A 21,791-nucleotide genomic window follows, 5' to 3' on the forward strand; every position below is an offset into this window, starting at 1 on the left:
GGCCACACAGTAAAATGCATTAAAATGATTAATCATTTATGATAAACAATAAATAACATAAAAGTTTGTGTGTCGGATTGAATGAGGTATATATATATATATATATATATATATATATATATATATATATATGTGTGTGTGTGTGTGTGTGTGTGTGTGTGTGTGTGTGCATGTCAATGCATTCTAGTGCAAGTGTGTGCCTGTGCATGTGAGTACGGGGGAGTGCATGTGTGTGCATGAGTGTGTGCATGTGCGTGCATGTGAGTGCAATTGTGTTTGTGTGCATGTGAGCGTGGGGGAGTGCATGTGAGTGCATGCGAGTGCGTGCGTGTGTGTGTCTGCGTGCGCGTCCGTGTGTACACGTGCGTGCGTGTGTGTGTCTGCGTCCGTGTGTACACGCGTGTGCGTGTGTGCGTGTGCGTGTGCGTGTGTGTGTGTGTGTGTGTGTGCGTATGCATGCGTGTCCCTGTGTACACGTGCGTGCGTGTGCGTGTGTCTGCGTGTGCATGTGTGTGTGTCTGCGTGTGCGTGTGTGTGCGTGCGTACCGGGCTGGGCGGCGCTGTACAGGTCCTCCTGCAGGAAGGGCTGCGGGTTGACCTGCTCTGGGACCCGCGCCGGGTACAGCAGCTCCACCGCCCGGAACGTCCCCGAGCTGCTGCCCAGCTGGTACAGGCGGGGAGTGAACCTGAACCGGCCCGGGTCTGGGGGGGGGGGGGGTGACATCATCAGTCTGAGACCCCGTGACATCATCACACCGAGACACTGTCCCACCACAGACCGCTTCAGTTCAGTCTGTATAATCCTTAATTACAGTTCCAGCGTCAAACGGCTGAACAGGACGTATAATTAGGACACTCCCCTGACCCTCGCCCCCCAGAGGGCCAGAGAAAACTCCTTTAATTAGAGAGGAAGAGAACTGTAGAAGGAACGCAGAGTGGGGGACCCCTCCTTCCAGGGATGGTCAGGAGTGCAATGAGGGCCATAACTGACATCCATCCATCCATCCATCCATCCAAAACATTTTAAATGGGTGATGGGGAACGGTTGACCGTGAGGAGAGTCCAGGCATTCAGCTGTAGTCACTGAGACTGTAGTCACCGTGACTGTAGTCACTGAGACTGTAGTCACTGTAGTCACTGAGACTGTAGTCACTGAGACTGTAGTGACTGTAGTGACTGTAGTCACTGAGACTGTAGTCACTGAGACTGTAGTCACTGAGACTGTAGTCACTGAGACTGTAGTCACTGTAGTCACTGTGACTGTAGTCACTGAGACTGTAGTCACCGCTGAGACCAAAACATCAAATACTAACAAATCCTACAACACTGAGAGGCTGGGTAGGGGTCTAGACCAGCGTGGGGGTCTAGACCAGTGTGGGGGTCTAGACCCCCACGCTGGTCTAGACCAGCATGGGGGTCTAGACCAGCGTGCGTCCAGCCCGGGTCACCACTGGACCACCGTTGACCTGACCTTTGACCTGACCTTTGACCTGACCTGGGAGCACTGACCTTGCAGCATGCAGTCGTAGGCCTTGACCTGACCTTTGACCTGACCTTTGACCTGCTCCGGGAGCACTGACCTTGCAGCATGCAGTCTTAGGCCTTGATCTGACCTTTGACCTGACCTTTGACCTGCTCCAGGAGCACTGACCTTGCAGCATGCAGTCTTAGGCCTTGATCTGACCTTTGACCTGACCTTTGACCTGCTCCAGGAGCACTGACCTTGCAGCATGCAGTCGTAGGCCTTCCGGTCCCGCCTCCCCAGGGCCTCCCAGAAGCCGGCGGGCTCCGCCCCCTCGTCACACTCCACGATGGTCACCTGACTGCTGCTGTGAAGCCCCGCCTCCAGAGGACAGCTGGAGACGGTAACCAAGACAACAACGCTTCTGAGTGACGCAATCACGTGATTGTTGTGGTGATTGTGTGTTGGTTATGGGGCTAGCATAGCTCCACTCAGGAGACCCTCTACTGTCTGTTTCTGTACTTTGTTTATTTCAATTTGACTCAACTGCTTATTTTACATACGCTACCTTCAATACATTTGCAATAGAAATGTCCTGGTAAATAAATAAAGGTTACTGTTACTGTGATTAAGAGCCTTATAAATAAAGGTTACTGTTACTGTGATTAAGAGCCTTATAAATAAAGTTAACCAACTGTCATTAAGGGCGTTATAAATAAAGTTCACCATGACTGTGTTTCAGATCGTTATAAATAAAGTTCACCTTGACTGTTTCAGATCGTTATAAATAAAGTTCACCTTGACTGTGTTTCAGATCGTTATAAATAAAGTTCACCATGACTGTGTTTCAGATCGTTATAAATAAAGTTCACCTTGACTGTTTCAGATCGTTATAAATAAAGTTCACCTTGACTGTGTTTCAGATCGTTATAAATAAAGTTCACCATGACTGTGTTTCAGATCGTTATAAATAAAGTTCACCTTGACTGTTTCAGATCGTTATAAATAAAGTTCACCTTGACTGTGTTTCAGATCGTTATAAATAAAGTTCACCTTGACTGTGTTTCAGATTGTTATGAGTAAAGTTCTGCGTTACTGTGTTGAAGGTCAGTGTAAATAAAGCTTTCAGACTCACTGCTCCTGGATGCGGCTGGCGGCGGTGAGCGCCACGTCCCGTGTGTGCGCCTGGGCCTTGCAGCCGTGCCACAGGTAGATGAGCGCCTGGGCCACGCCCACCATCACCATGGAGACCCGCGAGCGCAGGCTGCTGCAGTGACACGCCACCTCCAGCAGGTGGCCCTCCTGCGCCACCTCCCCGCGCGCGCAGTACAGACGCCAGTCGTCTGGGGACCAAACAGTCACACAATCACACCAACGCTCGACAATCTGCAGATTAAAATAGAATAAAAATAACTGCTTGAACTTCATTAAACAAATTAATTAACTAACACATACATTTCCAACATTTTACATTGTATCTTTTATCTGTGTTGCACTGCTTCTGCGGCACTGTCACTTTTTAATTTCACTTTATACTTGTGCACTTATACATGTGACAAATTAAACTCTTGAATCTTGAATCTGAATCTTGAAATAGCAAACTAAAGAAGTATTCCCAGAATCAGGTCTTTCCATGGCCCAATAAAAGTATGATCTACTGAGAGGGGGAAATAAAGACTTTCTTCAAGTGGATTTTCCATGGACTCCTCCACCAGTTCTGACGCGCTAAACCAGTCAGAACCAAGCGTCCCAGTTTGAGAAAGAGGAGCTGAACCCACGGTAGAGGTCGGGTTAATAGATGTAGCTCACAGGATGAGCTCAGGGTTAATCCAGTAAGATACAGAGTGAACCATTCACCCTCGCCCAACACAGACCTGACCTGTCGACATCATCCGTTCATAACAGGACGCCGTTCATCACATCTAGAGCGCCGTCCGGTGAGTCATCACAACCAGGAAGTGGAGCGGAGGCAGTGGCCCAGCAGGGGGCCGGTGTGTGTGTGTGTGTGTGTGTGTGTGTGTGTGTGTGTGTGTGTGTGTGTGTGTGTGTGTGTGTGTGTGTGTGTGTGTGTGTGTGTGTGTGTGTGTGTGTGTGTGTGTGTGTGTGTGTGTGTGTGTGTGTGTGTGTGTGTGTGTGTGTGTGTGTGCGTCCTTACTCTGAGACATGTCCTCCTCCTCCTCCCTCCTCCCTGAGTGGACCACCATCCCTCCTCTGAAGCACTGGAGGAAGCAGGGGGGCTCCTTACCCTGCAGGACCTGGACCTGGTGGGAGGGGGGGGGAGGAGAAGAGGGGGGGGGGAGGAGAAGAGGGGGGGAGGAGGAGGAGGAGGGTCAGCACCAAACGCTGGTAAAAGGTTCACACAGGGTTCTTAATGAAACCAGGAGATAAATGATTGACAGGATTTTTGATTTTTTTTAATTGAATTTAAAAAATGATTTAATTATCATTTATTTATAGATTTTTGCATGTTTATGCTCTACTCATTGAAACTGTCTTTTAAATGAATCACAGGGTTTTGAATAAAACAAAAACATTAGAATGAGAAACAGTATAAGGATGATGACCACACACACACACACACACACACACACACACACACACACACACACACACACACACACACACACACACACACACACACACACACACACACACACACACACACACACACACACACACACACACACACACACACACACCTCACCTGGGCGCCCCGCTCCTGGTCCAGCTCCACGGTCATGAGGGCTGAGGTCCCCTTCTCGCTGACGGTGGCGTTGCGGCCCTGCCAGAAGAAGTAGCAGCACTTCTCCTTCCCCGCCCCCGCCGTCCGCGCCTGGTCCGGGTTCTGACGCTTCCCCACTAGAACCAGTAGAACCATCGCACACATTACACACAGACCAGTAGAACCATCGCACACATTACACACAGACCAGTAGAACCATCGCACACATTACACACAGACCAGTAGAACCATCGCACACATTACACACAGACCAGTAGAACCATCGCACACATTACACACAGACCAGTAGAACCATCACACACATTACACACAGACCAGTAGAACCATCATACACACATTACACACAGACCAGTAGAACCATCATACACACAGACCAGTAGAACCATCACACACACAGACCAGTAGAACCATCATACACACAGACCAGTAGAACCATCGTACACACATTACACACAGACCAGTAGAACCATCACACACATTACACACAGACCAGTAGAACCATCACACACACAGACCAGTAGAACCATCATACACACAGACCAGTAGAACCATCGTACACACATTACACACAGACCAGTAGAACCATCGTACACACATTACACACAGACCAGTAGAACCATCACACACATTACACACAGACCAGCAGAACCATCATACACACATTACACACAGACCAGTAGAACCATCACACACACACATTACACACAGACCAGTAGAACCATCGCACACATTACACACAGACCAGCAGAACCATCATACACACATTACACACAGACCAGTAGAACCATCATACACACATTACACACAGACCAGTAGAACCATCATACACACATTACACTCAGACCAGTAGAACCATCACACACACATTACACACAGACCAGTAGAACCATCATACACACAGACCAGTAGAACCATCATACACACAGACCAGTAGAACCATCGTACACATATTACACACAGACCAGTAGAACCATCACACACACATTACACACAGACCAGTAGAACCATCACACACACAGACCAGTAGAACCATCATACACACAGACCAGCAGAACCATCATACACACATTACACTCAGACCAGTAGAACCATCATACACACAGACCAGTAGAACCATCATACACACAGACCAGTAGAACCATCATACACACAGACCAGTAGAACCATCACACACACATTACACACAGACCAGTAGAACCATCACACACACATTACACACAGACCAGCAGAACCATCATACACACAGACCAGTAGAACCATCATACAACACAGACCAGTAGAACCATCATACACACATTACACACAGACCAGTAGAACCATCATACACACAGACCAGTAGAACCATCATACAACACAGACCAGTAGAACCATCATACAACACAGACCAGTAGAACCATCATACAACGATCACCATCGGCAGTACTCAGTCAAGTACTAGTCTACGTGTATGTGTGTCAAGTATGTGAATGTGTGTAATAAGTCAAGTACTTGATTTAATACGTGAGCCAATCAGAAGCAGCCGTGTCCTAGCCGGCCTGGTGTGAAGCTGTACAGTTGGTTGTGATTGTGTGCGGGGGCGGGGCTACTGCTGGTGTGAGTACGATTGGTTGTGATTGTGTGCGGGGGCGGGGCTACTGCTGGTGTGAGTACGATTGGTTGTGATTGTGTGTGGGGGCGGGGCTACTGCTGGTGTGAGTACGATTGGTTGTGCTTGTGTGCGGGGGCGGGGCTACTGCTGGTGTGAGTACGATTGGTTGTGCTTGTGTGCGGGGGCGGGGCTACTGACCGGCGGTGCTGACCATGTACTTCCACTTGACCACGTAGGCGTCGCCCTCGTGGAACTGACCGATGCTCTGAAGGGGGAGGCGGCTGTAGTCGAACTCCAGGATGTGCCACACCTCCGTCGCCATGGTGCTGACCTGCTGGCTCCGCCTCTCCTCGCCCTCCACCAGCCCGTAGCCCCGCCCCACGTCGGTGCCGTCCAGCACCGTGCGCACCGGCCCCCCGGGGCCCGCCAGCATCAGGGAGGGGTCGTACGCCCGGGGGGGGTCGGAGACGGGGGGGTCCTGGGGGGGGGGAGTAGGGAGGGAGAGAAAGAGGGGGAGAGAGCACAGTGAGTGAGTGAATGTGTGTGTGTGTGTGTGTGAGTGAGTAAGTAAGTGAGTGAATGTAAGTGTGTGTGTGTGTGTGTAAGTGAGTGAATGTAAGTGTGTGTGTGTGTGTGTGTGTGTGTGTGTGTGTGTGAGTGAGTAAGTAAGTGAGTGAATGTGTGTAAGTGAGTGAATGTAAGTGTGTGTGTGTGTGTGTGTGTGTGTGTGTGTGTGTGTGTGTGTGTGTGTGTGTGTGTGTGTGTGTGTGTGTGTGTGTGTGTGTGTGTGTGTGTGAGTGAATGTGTGTTAGTGAGTGAGTGAGTGAGAGATCGAGCACAAGAAAGAGATCTGGTTAACTCACAGCTATATTAACTATATTAACTATATTAACAATATTAACTATATTAACTATATTTGTTTACAAAAAAGGTTTTGCTGAATGTCTTTGCTATCCTGGATCGTGGCAGTGGAGTAACGACACGGTGGCTATCTGATCATTTATCATTCTTCTCCGGCTACGTGAGGTTACAGACATTAAGAGCCAACGTTACAACGTTATTAAAGCTTTATCCACGTCACGTCCTCCTAAACCCCCCAGCCTGGAGATCCACCAGGAGAGGACCTCCACCAGGAGAGGACCTCCACCAGGAGAGGACCTCCACCAGGAGAGGACCTCCACCAGGAGAGGACCTCCACCAGGAGAGGACCTCCACCAGGAGAGGAGCTCCACCAGGAGAGGACCTCCACCAGGAGAGGACCTCCACCAGGAGAGGACCTCCACCAGGAGAGGAGCTCCACCAGGAGAGGACCTCCACCAGGAGAGGACCTCCACCAGGAGAGGAGCTCCAGCAGGAGAGGAGCTCCAGCAGGAGAGGAGCTCCAGCAGGCAGCCCCAGGGAGTGGCGTCCTGCTCAGCCTTACGTTGTGGTCGCCGGCCTGCACCGAGCCGTTCCTGGAGGGGCTGGAGAACTTCCTCTTCTCGCTCCAGTCCAGGAACTTCTCCTTGAACAGAGTGGTCTCATTGTGCTGCGTCAGCCGGCCGAACACAGCCCAGTCGGGACGGCCCTGGCCCTTCCTGGAGGGGGGGAGGGGGAGGAGGGGAGGAGGGGGGTCAGACGGACTTCACTCAACAACAACAAAGAAGGAGGTCATCTGAAGGAGACACCGAGCTAAACTAAGAGGAGCTAAAGGCGCTGCTGAGAGGTGTGAACCTATGAACACAGATAAAGAGATGTGTTGAGTTAAGACCTTTAGAGCCCTTAAGTCTCTCTGGGCGGGGGGAGGGCTGCCGCTCTGCAGAGGTCAGAGGAACAACACGACTCTGTGGACCAAGACCAGTCCAGCTCAGCTAGCCTAGACCCCTGAGTGTGTAGGGTGTGAGGGAGCAAGAGTGAGGGAGTGTGAGGAAGAGTGAGGGAGTGAAAGAGTGAGTGGGTGAGTGAAAGTTAGTGAGTGAAAGTGAATGATATAAAGAGTGAGTGAGTGATATAAAGAGTGATAAATATAAAGAGGGAGTGGATGAAAGAGTGAGTGAGTGAGTGAAATAATGAGTGAGTGAGTGAAAGCGTGAGAGAGTGAGGAAGAGTGAGAAAGAGTGAGGGAGGGAGAAAGAGTGAGTGAGTGAGTTCCCCTACTTGGGTATGAGGGGGTTGCACTCCCCCGGGTCCAGGGGGTTGATGTCACAGCAGGTGTAGTCAAAGGTTCCGTTCCACAGGTGCTTGGCCAGCTGGAAGGCCACCTTCCTCTGGGCCAGCGTCACCTCCTTGCCGTGCCAGATGTACATCTCACTGCCGAAGTCGAACACCAGCACCTGGAGCGATAGAGGAGGACACAGGTCTTCATTAGTCCTGAGACAGAGGTTAACCCTGACGGAGGAAAGCTTTCTCAAACGCCTGTGAGCTTGAGGGAGGGTGAGGCAGTGGTAAGTGGTAGTCACCTCCTTGGGGTCCAGCAGGGCACAGCGGGGAACCTTGGCCCAGAAGTCATCGTCCGGCACCAGCTTGTCGTCTGCCAGGCGGTAGATGCAGTTGGTCTCCACGATGGCTCCCTCGTACAGCTCGTCCTCGTCTGGGGTCCCGGCCGCTGGAGGGGGAGGGAGGAGAGGGTCAGGTTGGAGAGGAGGAGGATGGAGAGGAGGAGGGTGGAGAGGAGGAGGGTGGAGAGGAGGAGGGTGGAGAGGGTCAGGGTGGAGAGGAGGAGGGAGGAGAGGGTCAGGGTGGAGAGGAGGAGGATGGAGAGGGTCAGGGTGGAGAGGGTCAGGGTGGAGAGGAGGAGGGTGGAGAGGTTCAGGAAGGTCTTTATCTCAAACTGCACAGACTAAAACTGCACAGACCTCAAACTACACTAACTGACCTAGTCTCTGCATGTTTATAATATAATTCTGGTAATTTTGGTGCCATCTAGTGGTCAGAAAATAACGGATGCCACTTTCACAAATGTCTGCTAAATGTCTTGGGGAAAATGTGAGTGGTATCAGGACAGGGCAAGACAAATGTCCACATGTGGCTTACACTGGTAGTCTGCCTGGCCTCCTAGAATCTTCCAGAACTCCTTGGAGGAGGCAGAGTTCGTGGTCCCGCCCTCCTCGATGATCTGGACGTAGTTGGCCCGGCAACCCAAGTCCCGCTTGGTCTGCACAAAGTTGGCCAGCTCTTTGGCCTGAGAACGGAGAAGGAAGGGTTCAGGAGAAGGTTGACTTCTTCTTAGGAACTATTCTGTTACCACGGCAGTTGTCCGGTTCCTGGACTGCTACATCAAGCTTCTCAGGTATCCCCTTGGAACATACTCACCAGCTACGTCATGGTGTGTAACTACAACTACTCTGCAAAATGTGGGTCAAGGCTGAGAGCTTATATTTGGGTCGCTGGTTTCCTCTCTGGTTTGCATCTTATGTCATCATCCCTGAACAATAGCGGTGAGCCAACCTTCAGAGACGCTTCCTGCAGCTGGCTTGAAGCGTGCCCCCACCTAACCACCACTACCCACATGCTACGCATGTGGGTAGTGCATCCACGCCACTTCCTCCGAGGCCTTTGTTCACTTCCTGCACTGAACAATAACAGTCTTCCTTCGAAACAGGACGCTTGTACGAGCCGACAGCTGGAAGGCTGTCAACACACGCAGAACTCTCCAAGAGTAACACACAGGAAGTTAATTAAATCCATTTTATTAACTTAAGTTTGTCTTATTTACAAAACCTCTGAAAACCAGCCCGAAAAAAAAAAAGCATTTAAGTTGTTCAAGTGTCTTTATGTGTATATAACGAAACTTGAGTACGTATTAACGTTCATAAATATTAAACATTATTGCTTGAGTCGTGGTTGTTATGCTGACCGGCGATATGATCCGGACTGTTATATGCAATGCAATAACACAGATTCATATTTCTTGTTTTATTGCTTATAAGAAGTATAAACTGCGCTAAAGAAAAACGGCCCTAAAAAAATAAAACATGGATTAGCCTAACTACAGTACAGTACTAGGTACTGTACAAGTTTCTCTAAGTAGTACAACATGTACTAGGCTTTAACCATGAGGGGCTGTACCCCTGCAGAGCGGGGTCGTACCTTGTTCCTCTCGATGACGTTGGCGAACTCCCCCATCCAGACGAAGCAGTGGTGGGGCGTGACCAGCAGGAAGCAGTCCCCGCTGTTCAGGGACGACGCTCTGGGCTCCACCAGCCGGGTCTGGATGTGCCGTCGACCTGTCACAACACGGCCGGACGTCAACACACACAGCGGGACGGAGGGGGCTCAGAGCGGACGGCCGTGAAGATAGTTAACAAAGGGACGCTCGTTAAGATAGATAACGAAGGGACGCTCGTTAAGATAGATAACGAAGGGACGCTCGTTAAGATAGATAACGAAGGGACGGTCGTTAAGATAGATAACGAAGGGACGGTCGTTAAGATAGATAACGAAGGGACGGTCGTTAAGATAGATAACGAAGGGACGCTCGTTGAGATAGATAACAAAGGGACGCTCGTTAAGATAGATAACGAAGGGACGCTCGTTAAGATAGATAACGAAGGGACGCTCGTTAAGATAGATAACGAAGGGACAGTATCACCAGCTGTGAGTGTGCCGGTGTTAACGTACGTTAAGTAACGCTTATTAGTATATCGTAAAAATACTAAATTAGACTTACTCTGACTAGAACTAGTTAAAAGTTCCTCTTAGTTAGAGGAACTCTAACTTCCTCTAACCTAGAGGAACTCTTAGCTAGTACTAGTTGGAGCTCCTATACTTCCTATACAACGGAACTAGTTAGTTCCTCTGACTAGTACATGTCCCAGGCTTTACCAACATAACTAGTGCGTCATGTTTGTGCCTGAAGAGAGACCGTCATCTCTCAGAGTAGATTATAAATACATGAGTCTACATGAGCGCTGGGCCGGCACTAACCAACACCCACCCAACTCGCCTCAACACACACACACAAGGGGTCTCCACCCAGTGAGGAGCCCACGCGCTGAGACCCGAGCACAACATGGTCCTGGTCCTGGGGGGTCTGGATCACGGATAGGGGAGGTGAGTGACGGGACTGGAGGGGGGTGGGGGGGGGGGGGGGGGGGGACACGAGACTGATTAAGGGTGGCAGCGTGTGGAGAAGACCCCCGAAATAGACGCAGCCTCTCGTCTCTCCTAATATAGAGACGCTCTGGACGGACTCCCATGATGCAGCAGCATCCTCCACCCCGGCCCCCCCAACAACCCCCCCTTCTGGTGACCATGTGACATGAGTCACTGTGACAGCTCAAGATCATCTCCACACAGACAGACAGACAGACAGACAGACAGACACGAGATGAAAGCTAATTAGATTAGCGTGCAGCTGACAGACTGCTACATTGTGCGTGATGATACACACACACACACACCCACATGTACACACACACACACACACACACAGGTATACACAGACACACGTAAACACATGTATACACACACCCAGTGCAGTGTTTATGAGGTGTTTATCGAGGCGACACTGACCTTTGACCTGCAGCAGCATGAGCTTCTTGTAGGGGGCGGCGCTGCTGGCCATCTGCTCAGAGACGTCCACGCTGCGCAGGCTGACGCTGCTGAAGTTCTCCTTGGAGGCCAGACCGGCCAGGGCCACCTCCGAGAACCCCGAGTTCTGACTCACTGGAGACCCCCAACACACACACACACACACATCAATACACTCCCATCACATCAACACACACATCAACACACTCCATCACATTAACACATCAACACACACACCCACATAATCACACACACACCCACATAATCACACACACACACACACACACACACACACACACACACACACACACACACACACACACACACACACACACACACACACACACACACACACACACACACACACACACACACACGTTCCTTTCCAAAGTCATCTCACTCTTTAAACCTGCAGCAAGAGTTCCATTTTAAAGTAATCAAACTCTTTAAACCAGTAGTAAGAGTTCCTTTCTAAAGAACATCTCACTCTTTTAAACCCAGTGTAAGAGTTATTTTCTAAGGTGGTCTCACTCTTCTAAACCTGCATTAAGAGCTCCTCTCTAAAGTCACTCTTTTGAAGCCAGTGGTGAGAGTTCTCAGGCGGTCTCACTCTTCTGGGCCTTCATCCTCTTGCTCTCCAGCAGCCCCACGTTGAGCCGGTGCTCCGTGTACTCCTGCAGCAGGTCCTGCCGCGCCGCCAGCTTCCTCAGGGGGTTCCTGGACGAAGCCACGTTCCGCGTGGGCCGGACCGCCCGCCGGTGCTGCACCATGTCCGACGTCAGCCTGGGGGGGGCGACACCAGGGGCCAAAGGTCAGGGGACGGGAATCACAGGGGGCCACAAAGGTCACGGGGAGGAGAGACACGCCTGCTGAGGGCCTCCTCCTCCTCCTCGCTCCTTCAAGGACTCCTTTGGGTCGTATTGGACACACCTTGGTTCCAACTGATCCAAACTATGAAGCTTCTCACACAAGCGACTCCTAGAAGTGATTAAAGAGTCACTAAAGAAGAGACCACAGAGACGGCAGCTAACCCAGGGGACGAAGAATTAACATCAGAACGGCTCATTAATTGTCACTTGGGTTACCGTGGCAACAGGGGGTCAAAGATGGCGTCGAAGTCCTCGTAGATCTTGCCGCCGCCGCCGCCGCCGCTGCGGGGGGCGGGGGGGTCGGCCACACGGGGGTAGAACCTGGAGAAGGTCTCGTCCTCAAGGCTCATCACCTCCTTCACCTTCTGCTGGGTCACCGTGACTGTGGCCTCACGCAGAGCGGACCCTGCACACAGGACCCCCCCACACTGAGACCACTGTAGACCAGAGGGACCACCCAGACCCCCCCCCACACTGAGACCACTGTAGACCAGAGGGACCACCCAGAACCCCCTCACACTGAGACCAGACCCCCCCACACTGAGACCACTGTAGACCAGACCCTGCACACAGAACCCCCCCACACTGAGACCACTGTAGACCAGAGGGACCCCACAGAACCCCCCCACACTGAGACCACTGTAGACCAGACCCTGCACACAGAACCCCCCACACTGAGACCACTGTAGACCAGAGGGACCCCACAGAACCCCCCCACACTGAGACCACTGTAGATCAGACCCTGCACCCAGAACCCCCCACACTGAGACCACTGTAGACCAGACCCTGAGAGACCACACAGAACCCCCCCACACTGAGACCACTGTAGACCAGACCCTGCACCCAGAACCCCCCCACACTGAGACCACTGTAGACCAGACCCTGCACACAGAACCCCCCACACTGAGACCACTGTGCTGTAGACCGGACCCTGCACCCAGAACCCCCCCACACTGAGACCTCGTTGGTCCGCTGTGCTGCTTGAAGCCCACGGTGCCTCAAGCAGCACTTCAATAACATTCATTCAGCTTTGGTGCAACGGACAGGAACTGCACTGACAGACGGAGAAAGTGCAAGAATCATTTAAGGGCAAACAACTTGAAAGAATAAGAAAAGCAACTGCTTTTAAGCTACAAACAGAACCAACAGAGAGGCAGTTTGTTGCAGAGCGGGACTGACCTTTGCTGTTGATCTTGCCCAGGAAAGACTCCAGTTTATCCAGTTTCCCGTCTGATTCAAAGTCCATATCTGCTAGGGCCTTGATCTCTGTGGAGAAACACAGCCCAGTTCACAGTTCAGCTCAACCAAAAAGAAAATCTGAAGAAAACAAACGTGTAACGAGCCAGAACGGCCACAAGCATGGAACACAAAGCCGTGTTGGTCACGCTCAACATGATTGTGGTCTTCTGGATGAGAGGAATGAGCTGAACACTGTTTGATTCCATCAGGCACTGGAGCAAGACAGAACGATCACGTCAGCGGCCAGGTTATGATGACATCATATTGATTATGATGACGCCGTGTTGACGATGATGGTGACATCGTGTTGACAATGACGATGATGACGGTGGTGACAAAAACATCAAGAATCATTTAAACTACACCTTCAGGGGCGGAAATCTCTCCTCCGGCTTTCGAGGAAAAAAAACAAAGACAACATATTTCACTTTGTCCGCATTAACGTCAACAATTGTCGTGGAAATTTCCTAAAGAGATATTGAGTCTAGGACAGATGAGACTTCTAAATGCAAAAAGCACACAATAGTTGTAGACAATTAACCTATTTTAATGTATGCATACACTAGACTCCTCTCTAGCAGAGTGACAGTGTGTCTGTTTCTGTGTGTGTGAGACAGAGACAGAGAGAGAGACAGTGAGAGAGAGACAGAGAGACAAAGAGAGAGAGAGAGAGAGAGAGAGAGGAAGAGAGCAACCCACCCTCCTGGGGCTTGGAGATGGCCAGGGCGCTGCTCTTGGGCTTGGCCGGGGGGGAGGAGTGGAGGGCCGTGGGGGAGACCAGCCCTGCAGGGGGGAGGGACACAAGACCACGGAGGAAACAGATTATCATCAAGTTCAACACGCATCAACATCCCCACCGCTGCTGTGTCACTCGGAGCATCTGCGTACACGCACAGAGACATCGTTGTGAATGCACCCTAGTGTGAAACTACAGACTTTCTATAATAGAGGAGAGTCACTTCAGAACATCCCTGCAGTCAGGTGCTTAACGGGGGCAACACACTAGATGTTATGATATGATTCAGTCGGCTTTGGAGCATAACAACAAACGACCCCGCCCGCAACGGACAGGGTGTAGTTTGTGTAAACAGTGGTATCTACGCAGCCACTCAACTGATGAGTAGGGTCACAATCACGGTTAAAAACACCTGCTATCAGACATGATCTGGCTGAACGCAAGCGGCCAGCTTCCTGTTAACGCTGAAAAAAAATATATAATTCTGTACCAAACACGCCCAGTCAGCCTCCCAGTAGCCCTCCCAGTAACCCTTACCCTCTCTGTGGGCCCTAACAGGATGTGCCCAGTGGGGGGCCTCACGGCTACTGGTTCGGCCCCCACACCCCACAAGGTTAAACCTGCACTATATACACCATTGGCGCCCCCTAGTTGTGAGAGGTGGAACTAGGTGAGATTTTCCCACAGTGATTTTTTTAGCGAGAGAAACTTTCTAGTTTAAATATTATATTATATTAACATGTAACAGGTAACATGGTGCAGCTGTAAGGTTTTGTGGCGATGTTACGACAAATAAATGCCTTGTGTCGTTTCTATGCTAAAATAAATCGATTTTACAGTTTCAGAAATAAGGACATTTAGTCCACATTAAATGTCAACAGTACAAACGCAACATCGACTTAATTGGATTGGTGGTGTTCTGTTTCACATTAACACAGTAGGCTGAGAAACCAGAGACCCCCCCCCCTCTCTCTGTGTGTGTGGTGTGTGTGTGTGTGTGTGTGTGTGTGTGTGTGTGTGTGTGTGTGTGTGTGTGTGTGTGTGTGTGTGTGTGTGTGTGTGTGTGTGTGTGTGTGTGTGTGTGTGTGTGTGTGTGTGTGTGTGTGTGTGTGTGTGTGTGTGTGTGTGTGTGTGTGTGTGTGTGTGTGTGTGTGTTACCCTTCTTGACCATGCGGGCGGCCACGGTGAACTGGGTGGAGTCGTTGGCCGCCCCCCGGCCCGTGGTCTTCCAGGCCTCCTCCCGTGCCTCCATCAGCCTCTTCCTCTCCTGGATGGAGAGCTGGGCCTCTGGGTCGCCCTCCTCCACCCTCTGGGGGGGAGGGAGGGGGGAGAGAGGAGAGGAGAGGAAGGGGGAGGGAAGGAGGGAGGGAGGGGCGAGGAGAGAAAGGGGGGGGGAAGGAGGGAGGGAGGGAGGGAGGGAGGAGGGGGGAGAGAGGGAGGGAGGGAGGGAGGAGGGGGGAGAGAGGGAGGGAGGGAGGGAGGAGGGGGGAGAGAGGGAGGGAGGGAGGGGCGGGGAGAGAAGGAGGGAGGGAGGGACAGAGAGGGGAGAGGGAGGGGGTGGGGGAGGAGAGAGGGAGGGAGGGAGGGCGAGGAGAGAGGGAGGCGGGGGGAGGGAGGGAGGAGAGAGAGATTGAATAACTACAAGGTACAGCATATCAAGCTGCTCAAACTGACCAGGGACCAGTGATGACCCCCACGTTGGATACACAAGGGGGGAGAGCCAGGCCAACTGGGTCCTGAACTGGGTCCTGAACTGGGACGTGAACTGGGTCCTGAACTGGGTCGTGAACTGGGTCCTGAACTGGGACCTGAACTGGGACCTGAACTGGGTCGTGAACTGGGACCTGAACTGGGACCTGAACTGGGACCAGAACCGGGTAGTGTACAGTTGTGGGACAGTGTGGGGGGGTAATGTGGGGGGGTAATGGGGGGGGGGGGGGGTCGTGGTCACCTTCCTCCTCCAGGGATGTCTTTCGTCCAGCAGCTGGGATCTAGAGGCCTTCACAACAACCAATGACAGGAGGGTCGGAGAGGCAGGAACCCAGGGAGAAAGAGGAGCAGATGAGATGGAGGATGAGGAGCGTCCTGGGGGGGGGGGGGGGGGGTGCACCATGCCCACCCAGATCACAGAGAGGGGGGGCAGGAAGCTGCAGATCAAAGCAGGGGGGTCTGCGCGCTGCAGAAGCGAAGCTCAGTGCTCAGTGACGTGTCGTTGATCACTGAGCGCGTTGGCAGGCTGGGGTCCGTCTCTTTTACTTTAGAAGAGCCTGGGTTGTGCGTCAGGTGTGGGGGAGGATTGTGCGTCAGGTGTGGGGGAGATGGACAGGATGCGGAGGGAGTGTTGCGGGGGAGAACGGTTTGCTCATGGGTTAGGTAAGAGGCGGTACGCACGAGATGAGCGATGACTAACAAAGCATCCTAGAAAGATGATAGTCATTGCTCTGGATCACATCAAAAATACTAGAACAAATTAATTTAGTCGCTCTTTTTAAAATGCATGCATTTGAGAATAGCAGAATTGGTACTGTCCAATACTTCCTATCCTTTCTTACTTCCTATCCTTCTTCCTTACTTCATATCCTTCTTCCTAACTCCCTTTCCTTCTTCCTACCCTCCCTACAGGCCTGATGTCTTTGCCCCACAGTCTCTGGTGGCCCCGACCACGCTGGGTGGAGGTGGTGTCCATGACAACATGATGTCCATGTTTTTTTTTTTTGTTGATATAATTTGTGTTGAAATTGTAAATAATTATACTTCAAGGAAATACGTTTGTTTTTGAATTGGTGCATCCCAGCCCAGGGAGAAGGAGGCACAGCATGCAGCAGACAGACAGCAGACAGACAGGCAGCAGGGGGACAGACAGCAGGGGGGCAGACAGACAGCAGGGGGACACAGACAGCAGGGGGCGTGAGAAGGCTTCCTACCTGGCTGCTGGGCTCGCTGGGGGGGTAGGTGTGGAGAGGGAGCTCAGAAGCAAGCGAGACCGTGGAGGAGAAGGTGGGCTCCTACCGACACACACACACACACACACACACACACACACACACACACACACACACACACACACACACACACACACACACACACACACACACACACACACACACACACACACACAAGATGAATCTCGACAGCAGGACAGAATCCCAGTAGTAACTGTAATGACTTTGAAGCTCCGGGGAGGATTGTCTCCAAACGAGGCTGATTAGTGTCTTACCCGCGCAAAGTTCTAAAATCAGACTTAGGCCCTGTCCCAATTCTCCCCCTTCCCCTAGCTGAGCCCTAACCCTAGACTTTGCTCGTTCCCGCAAAGGGGTAGGGTGTCCCAATACTTAAGGGAGCAAGGGGGGGTGCCTATTTTCCCTTAAAATCATCCCTTGAACCCTAGCCAGCTCGGGAGCTGACTTGCAGCTAAGGGCACTCAAAGCAAGTGTTCTTGTTAAGGGGAGAGAAACGGGACTTAGACCTCCATCGTTTCATGACCTCAACTTGAATGAATGAAAAACCCAGACGCAAACAACCTATCTCAGCGTTGTGTCAAACCATTTCCTGTTGTTTCAACGATGGTTCATCAATCAGCTCTCTCTGTAGACCTGATCCCAGCGCAGAACCAAACCAGGACCAACAAACCAAACACCAGAGCCCACCTTCACCCAAAGCGCCTCTGGGAGGGAGGGAGGAGTGCCTTCAAACCCACCGTTCAGTGGTGGGTGAGTGGGAGATTGTGCGTGAGTGTTAGTTGTATTTAGATAGATATATAGATAGACCAGTCCCACCACGAGGAAGCCCTGCTGAAACAGTGAAGTATTTTCCAGGGATGAGTCTAAGCCTGGAGCAGGTGTTAGCGTGCATGTGGTTGTTCACGTGGGCGTACACAGCGGCCGCGTGCACCGGCCTTACCCAGAGCTCCTCTGACACATCACACCCATCAATCACCATCGCTGCCTCGCCTTCCTACAGACGGGGAGGAGGGGGGGGGGGGGGGGGGAGAGGGACAGGGGGTGAAAGGTGTTGAGTAGAGAGAGGGGGGAGGAAATGTCACTCCCCCTGACCCCCCCTCCCCGCCTCCTCCAACAAACAAGGTCACAGCCAGAATCCCAACGAGACGGAACCAGACGGGAATGTCCACCGCTGCGTTCCAGTCACAGCTCCTTAACGGATTGACAGCTGTTAAAGTGGAACCAGGCCAGCATGTGATCATCTGAACACAGGACTGTGATGTGATGAACAGAATGAGTTGATTTTGAGAAATCTTACCAGGTAGTCTATAGGAAACCATTTCAGTAATTGTTTTATAGAAGCAATGAACCACACGTAAACCAAACCTTACTGCTTAGACAGCAGAGCGAGAAGTTAGCTTCCATAAGAAAGTACAGCGATGAAGAAGAGATGAGCCATGAGGAACAGAGCAGAACAGAGGAGAGAGAGCCATGCAGAGGAGGAACGTTTATTATGAAGAAGTAGACCGAGGTGGAAACAGAAGGCATGGAAACATCAGAAAAATGACGTCAAACAAACAAGGTTAAAATGATATGACAGACAGATGATTCTTAATTACACAATTATTACAAAAAAAAAGGTGAAATATGTACAGCATGTCATTTATGGCAAGGCAGTGGCTGAGGAACTAAGCATTCATTAACAGTTATTAGGGAATGTATAATTACAACAACATGCAACACAACACTAAACATGTTATTGTGACAGAACAGAAAGAAGAAGGAAACAGCCAACACATAGACGCTGTGTTTCAAGCCCTTTACGAGGCGTTTGTGTTCACCGTTACGCAGAACTAGTGGCCACTCAAAGCGCTGTGCAATATTGCCTCACATTCACCCATTCATGCACACATTCACACAGCGACGAGCCACGCAAGGCGACCGCCAGCTTGTCGCCGCAAACTCCTCGACACTCGGCTAGGAGCTAGGAGGAGCCGGGGATCGAACTAGCGACCTTCTGGTTCCCAGCCACCCGGCTCTACCTCCTGAGCCTCGTTCCTTCCCGTTGTCCTGGTGACACTAACGGCCTGGTCCACATCCCCAGAGCCCCCCGGGGCCTCCGTCAGCGCCTCACTCCCACTGACCTGCCACCCCGACACCAGCTGCAGACCACCGCCTGCTCCTCGCTCCAGACCTCCTCTAGAGGTGAGGGGTCAGAGGTCAGAGCGTTTACCTTGCGGAGGTTCTGCTCCGTCTCCCACAGGGGGGCGCTGGTGTCCGCCATCACCGCCGCCGCCGTGGTCACGCCGGCTTCCTGCTTCCTGTTGATGCGGTTCCTCCAGTCCTCCTCGCCACTCTTCTTCAGCAGCGCCAGGCTGGAGACGCGGAGAAAAACAAAAGGGCGCACTTTAGGTTTGACGGTAAATCCAAGATGGAGACTGCGCTGGTGGGAAGATACCGCGAGAACCAATCAAGGCAAGGGCTGCACCTTACTGCTTTAATGGTTAATCGATGAATAATTTGGTCTAAACTATTTTATGAATAATATGAAGTTACCAGAGTCCAAACAAAAAGTTGTGGATGTTCTTTATCTGACAACCAGCCTAGAAAAACAAATCTATTCCCTTTATATTGATCCATTGATCAAATACTTGAATTTAACTGCAACATTCAGCAGCAAATAACCAGATTTGATACATTGTCTGTCGACTCATTACTTAATCAACTAGTTGTTGCCTTCCTAAATAACTCCAATAAGAACCTGTGAGAGGAGCCGGGTTCGTGATGGAGGCTCCCAGTTAACCAATCACAGCCCCAGCCTGTTGAGTAGTAATACTTTGTGCACATCGCCGCTGGAGGACCAGTCACTGTCACTCTGGACTCTAGAGGCTTTACTGTCCAGCAGTGTGCGTTAGGTGGATAAATCCACACCGTTAGTGTGGCATGACACACAGGGCCATTGTACGCATGGAATAGGTCACAATCTGAAGAATGTCATGCGATGCATAAACGCTCCCAAAACGGTGGAGATGTAAAAGGTATTGAGTGGGAACAGACGGGCCTGTGCAGTGAGGCAGAGAGCAACGGGGAAGAGAGCTTGTTGTGTTTGCAGTGACCTCTCAGCCTCCCAGCGGCAGACCGCAGAGCAGCCCAGGGGTGGACGCAAAGGAGTGGAAGATGGGAAAGACACCATCATGGAAACATTAATCGTAATGATCATTTCAAATTATATACAAAGGATATCAACTTTGTTTACGTTGATACGAGTCAATTGAAAAGGCATTTGTATACATTCTTGTTGTAGCCATCTCCCTTCCTCTCTCTAACTGAAAGGTCATAAGATGGTTTGCTTTAGCGTTGCCACTGGAGCCATAAAGTCTGATGCTGAGGCCAATGGACTGACTACTTTGATGTGTAGATTCCTTTAACTGCTTGGCAGCCTTGCAGACATCCACTTCGCCCATACTGTATCGCAAATGGACTTTGTCTGTCCTGCCATGGCTGACTTTAGCCGTGGCAAATCCTAAACTCTCTGTGATGGTCACTCCCCCTCAACTTTGTGTTACCCGCCCACCATGTGAAAGCTTCCCTCCGAGAATCATGTACACCCATTGTCTGTGCTTGGTAGGAACACTGCCACTATCTTCCCATGACCCTGGTCTCAATTACATCAAATACGTCAAGAAGGGTCCTAAAATAAATGAATCATATTAACTCATCACACACACACACACACACACACACACACACACACACACACACACACACACACACACACACACACACACACACACACACACACACACACACACACACACACACACACACACACACACACACACGTAATCCCATTATGTTTTATAATTAAATCAATAGTTTGGATGGCTTGACATCACAGCAGTCATTGGTTTCAGTCACTTTGATGTCAAATCAAATCTCCGACCTCAACCACCAATGCATCGAAATAATTTAAAAGGAATTTAAAGGCTAGCGTCATAGCAGCTCCCTGAACACATCCAGCCCATGAACAGGATGCGCTAGCTTCAGCAGGCTAGTGACGCTCTGGAAGCGGACACCACGTCAATAGGAGTCAGCATCGATGGGTCATGCGTTTCCGATCACATTTCCCGATCACAATACAAACAATTTGTTTTAAGTGCTCGCCATAGAAGTTGAGCTCGCCACTGTGAGCACATCTTAAAAGAACTGCACTTTAGAAGAGCTTCGTCATCTCTGTTTCCATTGTCACACACACACACACACACACACACACACACACACACACACACACACACACACACACACACACACACACACACACACACACACACACACACACACACACACACACACACACACACACACACACACACACACACACACACACTCTCTCACCGGTCCTTGATGGACATCTGTCTGGCGGTCTGCTTCCTGCTGCGCTCGGTCACCAGGTCGGTCACCAGGTCGGGCTCGTCGTACTGGTAGGTGACACTCCGCCCAGGTCCATGGCGAGGTCCCCCCCCGCGGGGCGCTGAGCAGACCGGGGGTCTGTCCTGGAGGACTCTGGAGGCTCTGCAGGGACAGGAGCACCACGGAGAGAGAGAGAGACAGAGAGAGAGAGAGAAAGAGAGAGGGAGAGAGAGAGAGAGAGAGAGACAGAGAGAGAGAGACAGAGAGAGAGAGGGAGAGAGAGAGAGAGAGAGA

At 51.2% G+C, this 21,791-nt stretch overlaps 1 protein-coding gene across 1 annotated transcript in view; it reads right to left on the minus strand.

Moving 5' to 3' along the window:
• Positions 1 to 21,663, minus strand: part of LOC311366411 (supervillin-like) — a 25,694-nt gene extending 4,031 nt beyond the window's left edge. The window contains exons 1-22 of the mRNA XM_084485201.1: positions 21,483 to 21,663; positions 19,321 to 19,462; positions 18,049 to 18,102; positions 17,073 to 17,153; positions 16,100 to 16,147; positions 15,307 to 15,457; positions 14,112 to 14,195; positions 13,353 to 13,439; positions 12,390 to 12,579; positions 11,915 to 12,087; positions 11,287 to 11,439; positions 9,862 to 9,998; positions 8,806 to 8,953; positions 8,232 to 8,377; positions 7,930 to 8,105; positions 7,217 to 7,370; positions 5,992 to 6,271; positions 4,167 to 4,321; positions 3,618 to 3,723; positions 2,598 to 2,805; positions 1,723 to 1,856; positions 547 to 702 (exon numbers count right to left, since the gene is read on the minus strand). Of these exons, the coding sequence (XP_084341327.1) occupies positions 547 to 702; positions 1,723 to 1,856; positions 2,598 to 2,805; positions 3,618 to 3,723; positions 4,167 to 4,321; positions 5,992 to 6,271; positions 7,217 to 7,370; positions 7,930 to 8,105; positions 8,232 to 8,377; positions 8,806 to 8,953; positions 9,862 to 9,998; positions 11,287 to 11,439; positions 11,915 to 12,087; positions 12,390 to 12,579; positions 13,353 to 13,439; positions 14,112 to 14,195; positions 15,307 to 15,457; positions 16,100 to 16,147; positions 17,073 to 17,153; positions 18,049 to 18,102; positions 19,321 to 19,462; positions 21,483 to 21,499 (2,980 nt within the window). The 5' untranslated portion in view covers positions 21,500 to 21,663. The remainder of the gene's footprint in view (positions 1 to 546; positions 703 to 1,722; positions 1,857 to 2,597; positions 2,806 to 3,617; positions 3,724 to 4,166; positions 4,322 to 5,991; positions 6,272 to 7,216; positions 7,371 to 7,929; positions 8,106 to 8,231; positions 8,378 to 8,805; positions 8,954 to 9,861; positions 9,999 to 11,286; positions 11,440 to 11,914; positions 12,088 to 12,389; positions 12,580 to 13,352; positions 13,440 to 14,111; positions 14,196 to 15,306; positions 15,458 to 16,099; positions 16,148 to 17,072; positions 17,154 to 18,048; positions 18,103 to 19,320; positions 19,463 to 21,482) is intronic.
• Positions 21,664 to 21,791: the final 128 nt, after the last annotated feature.

This window comes from Micromesistius poutassou (assembly GCF_964030765.1).
Source record: "Micromesistius poutassou genome assembly, chromosome: 21".
Taxonomy (NCBI): Eukaryota; Metazoa; Chordata; class Actinopteri; order Gadiformes; family Gadidae; genus Micromesistius; species Micromesistius poutassou.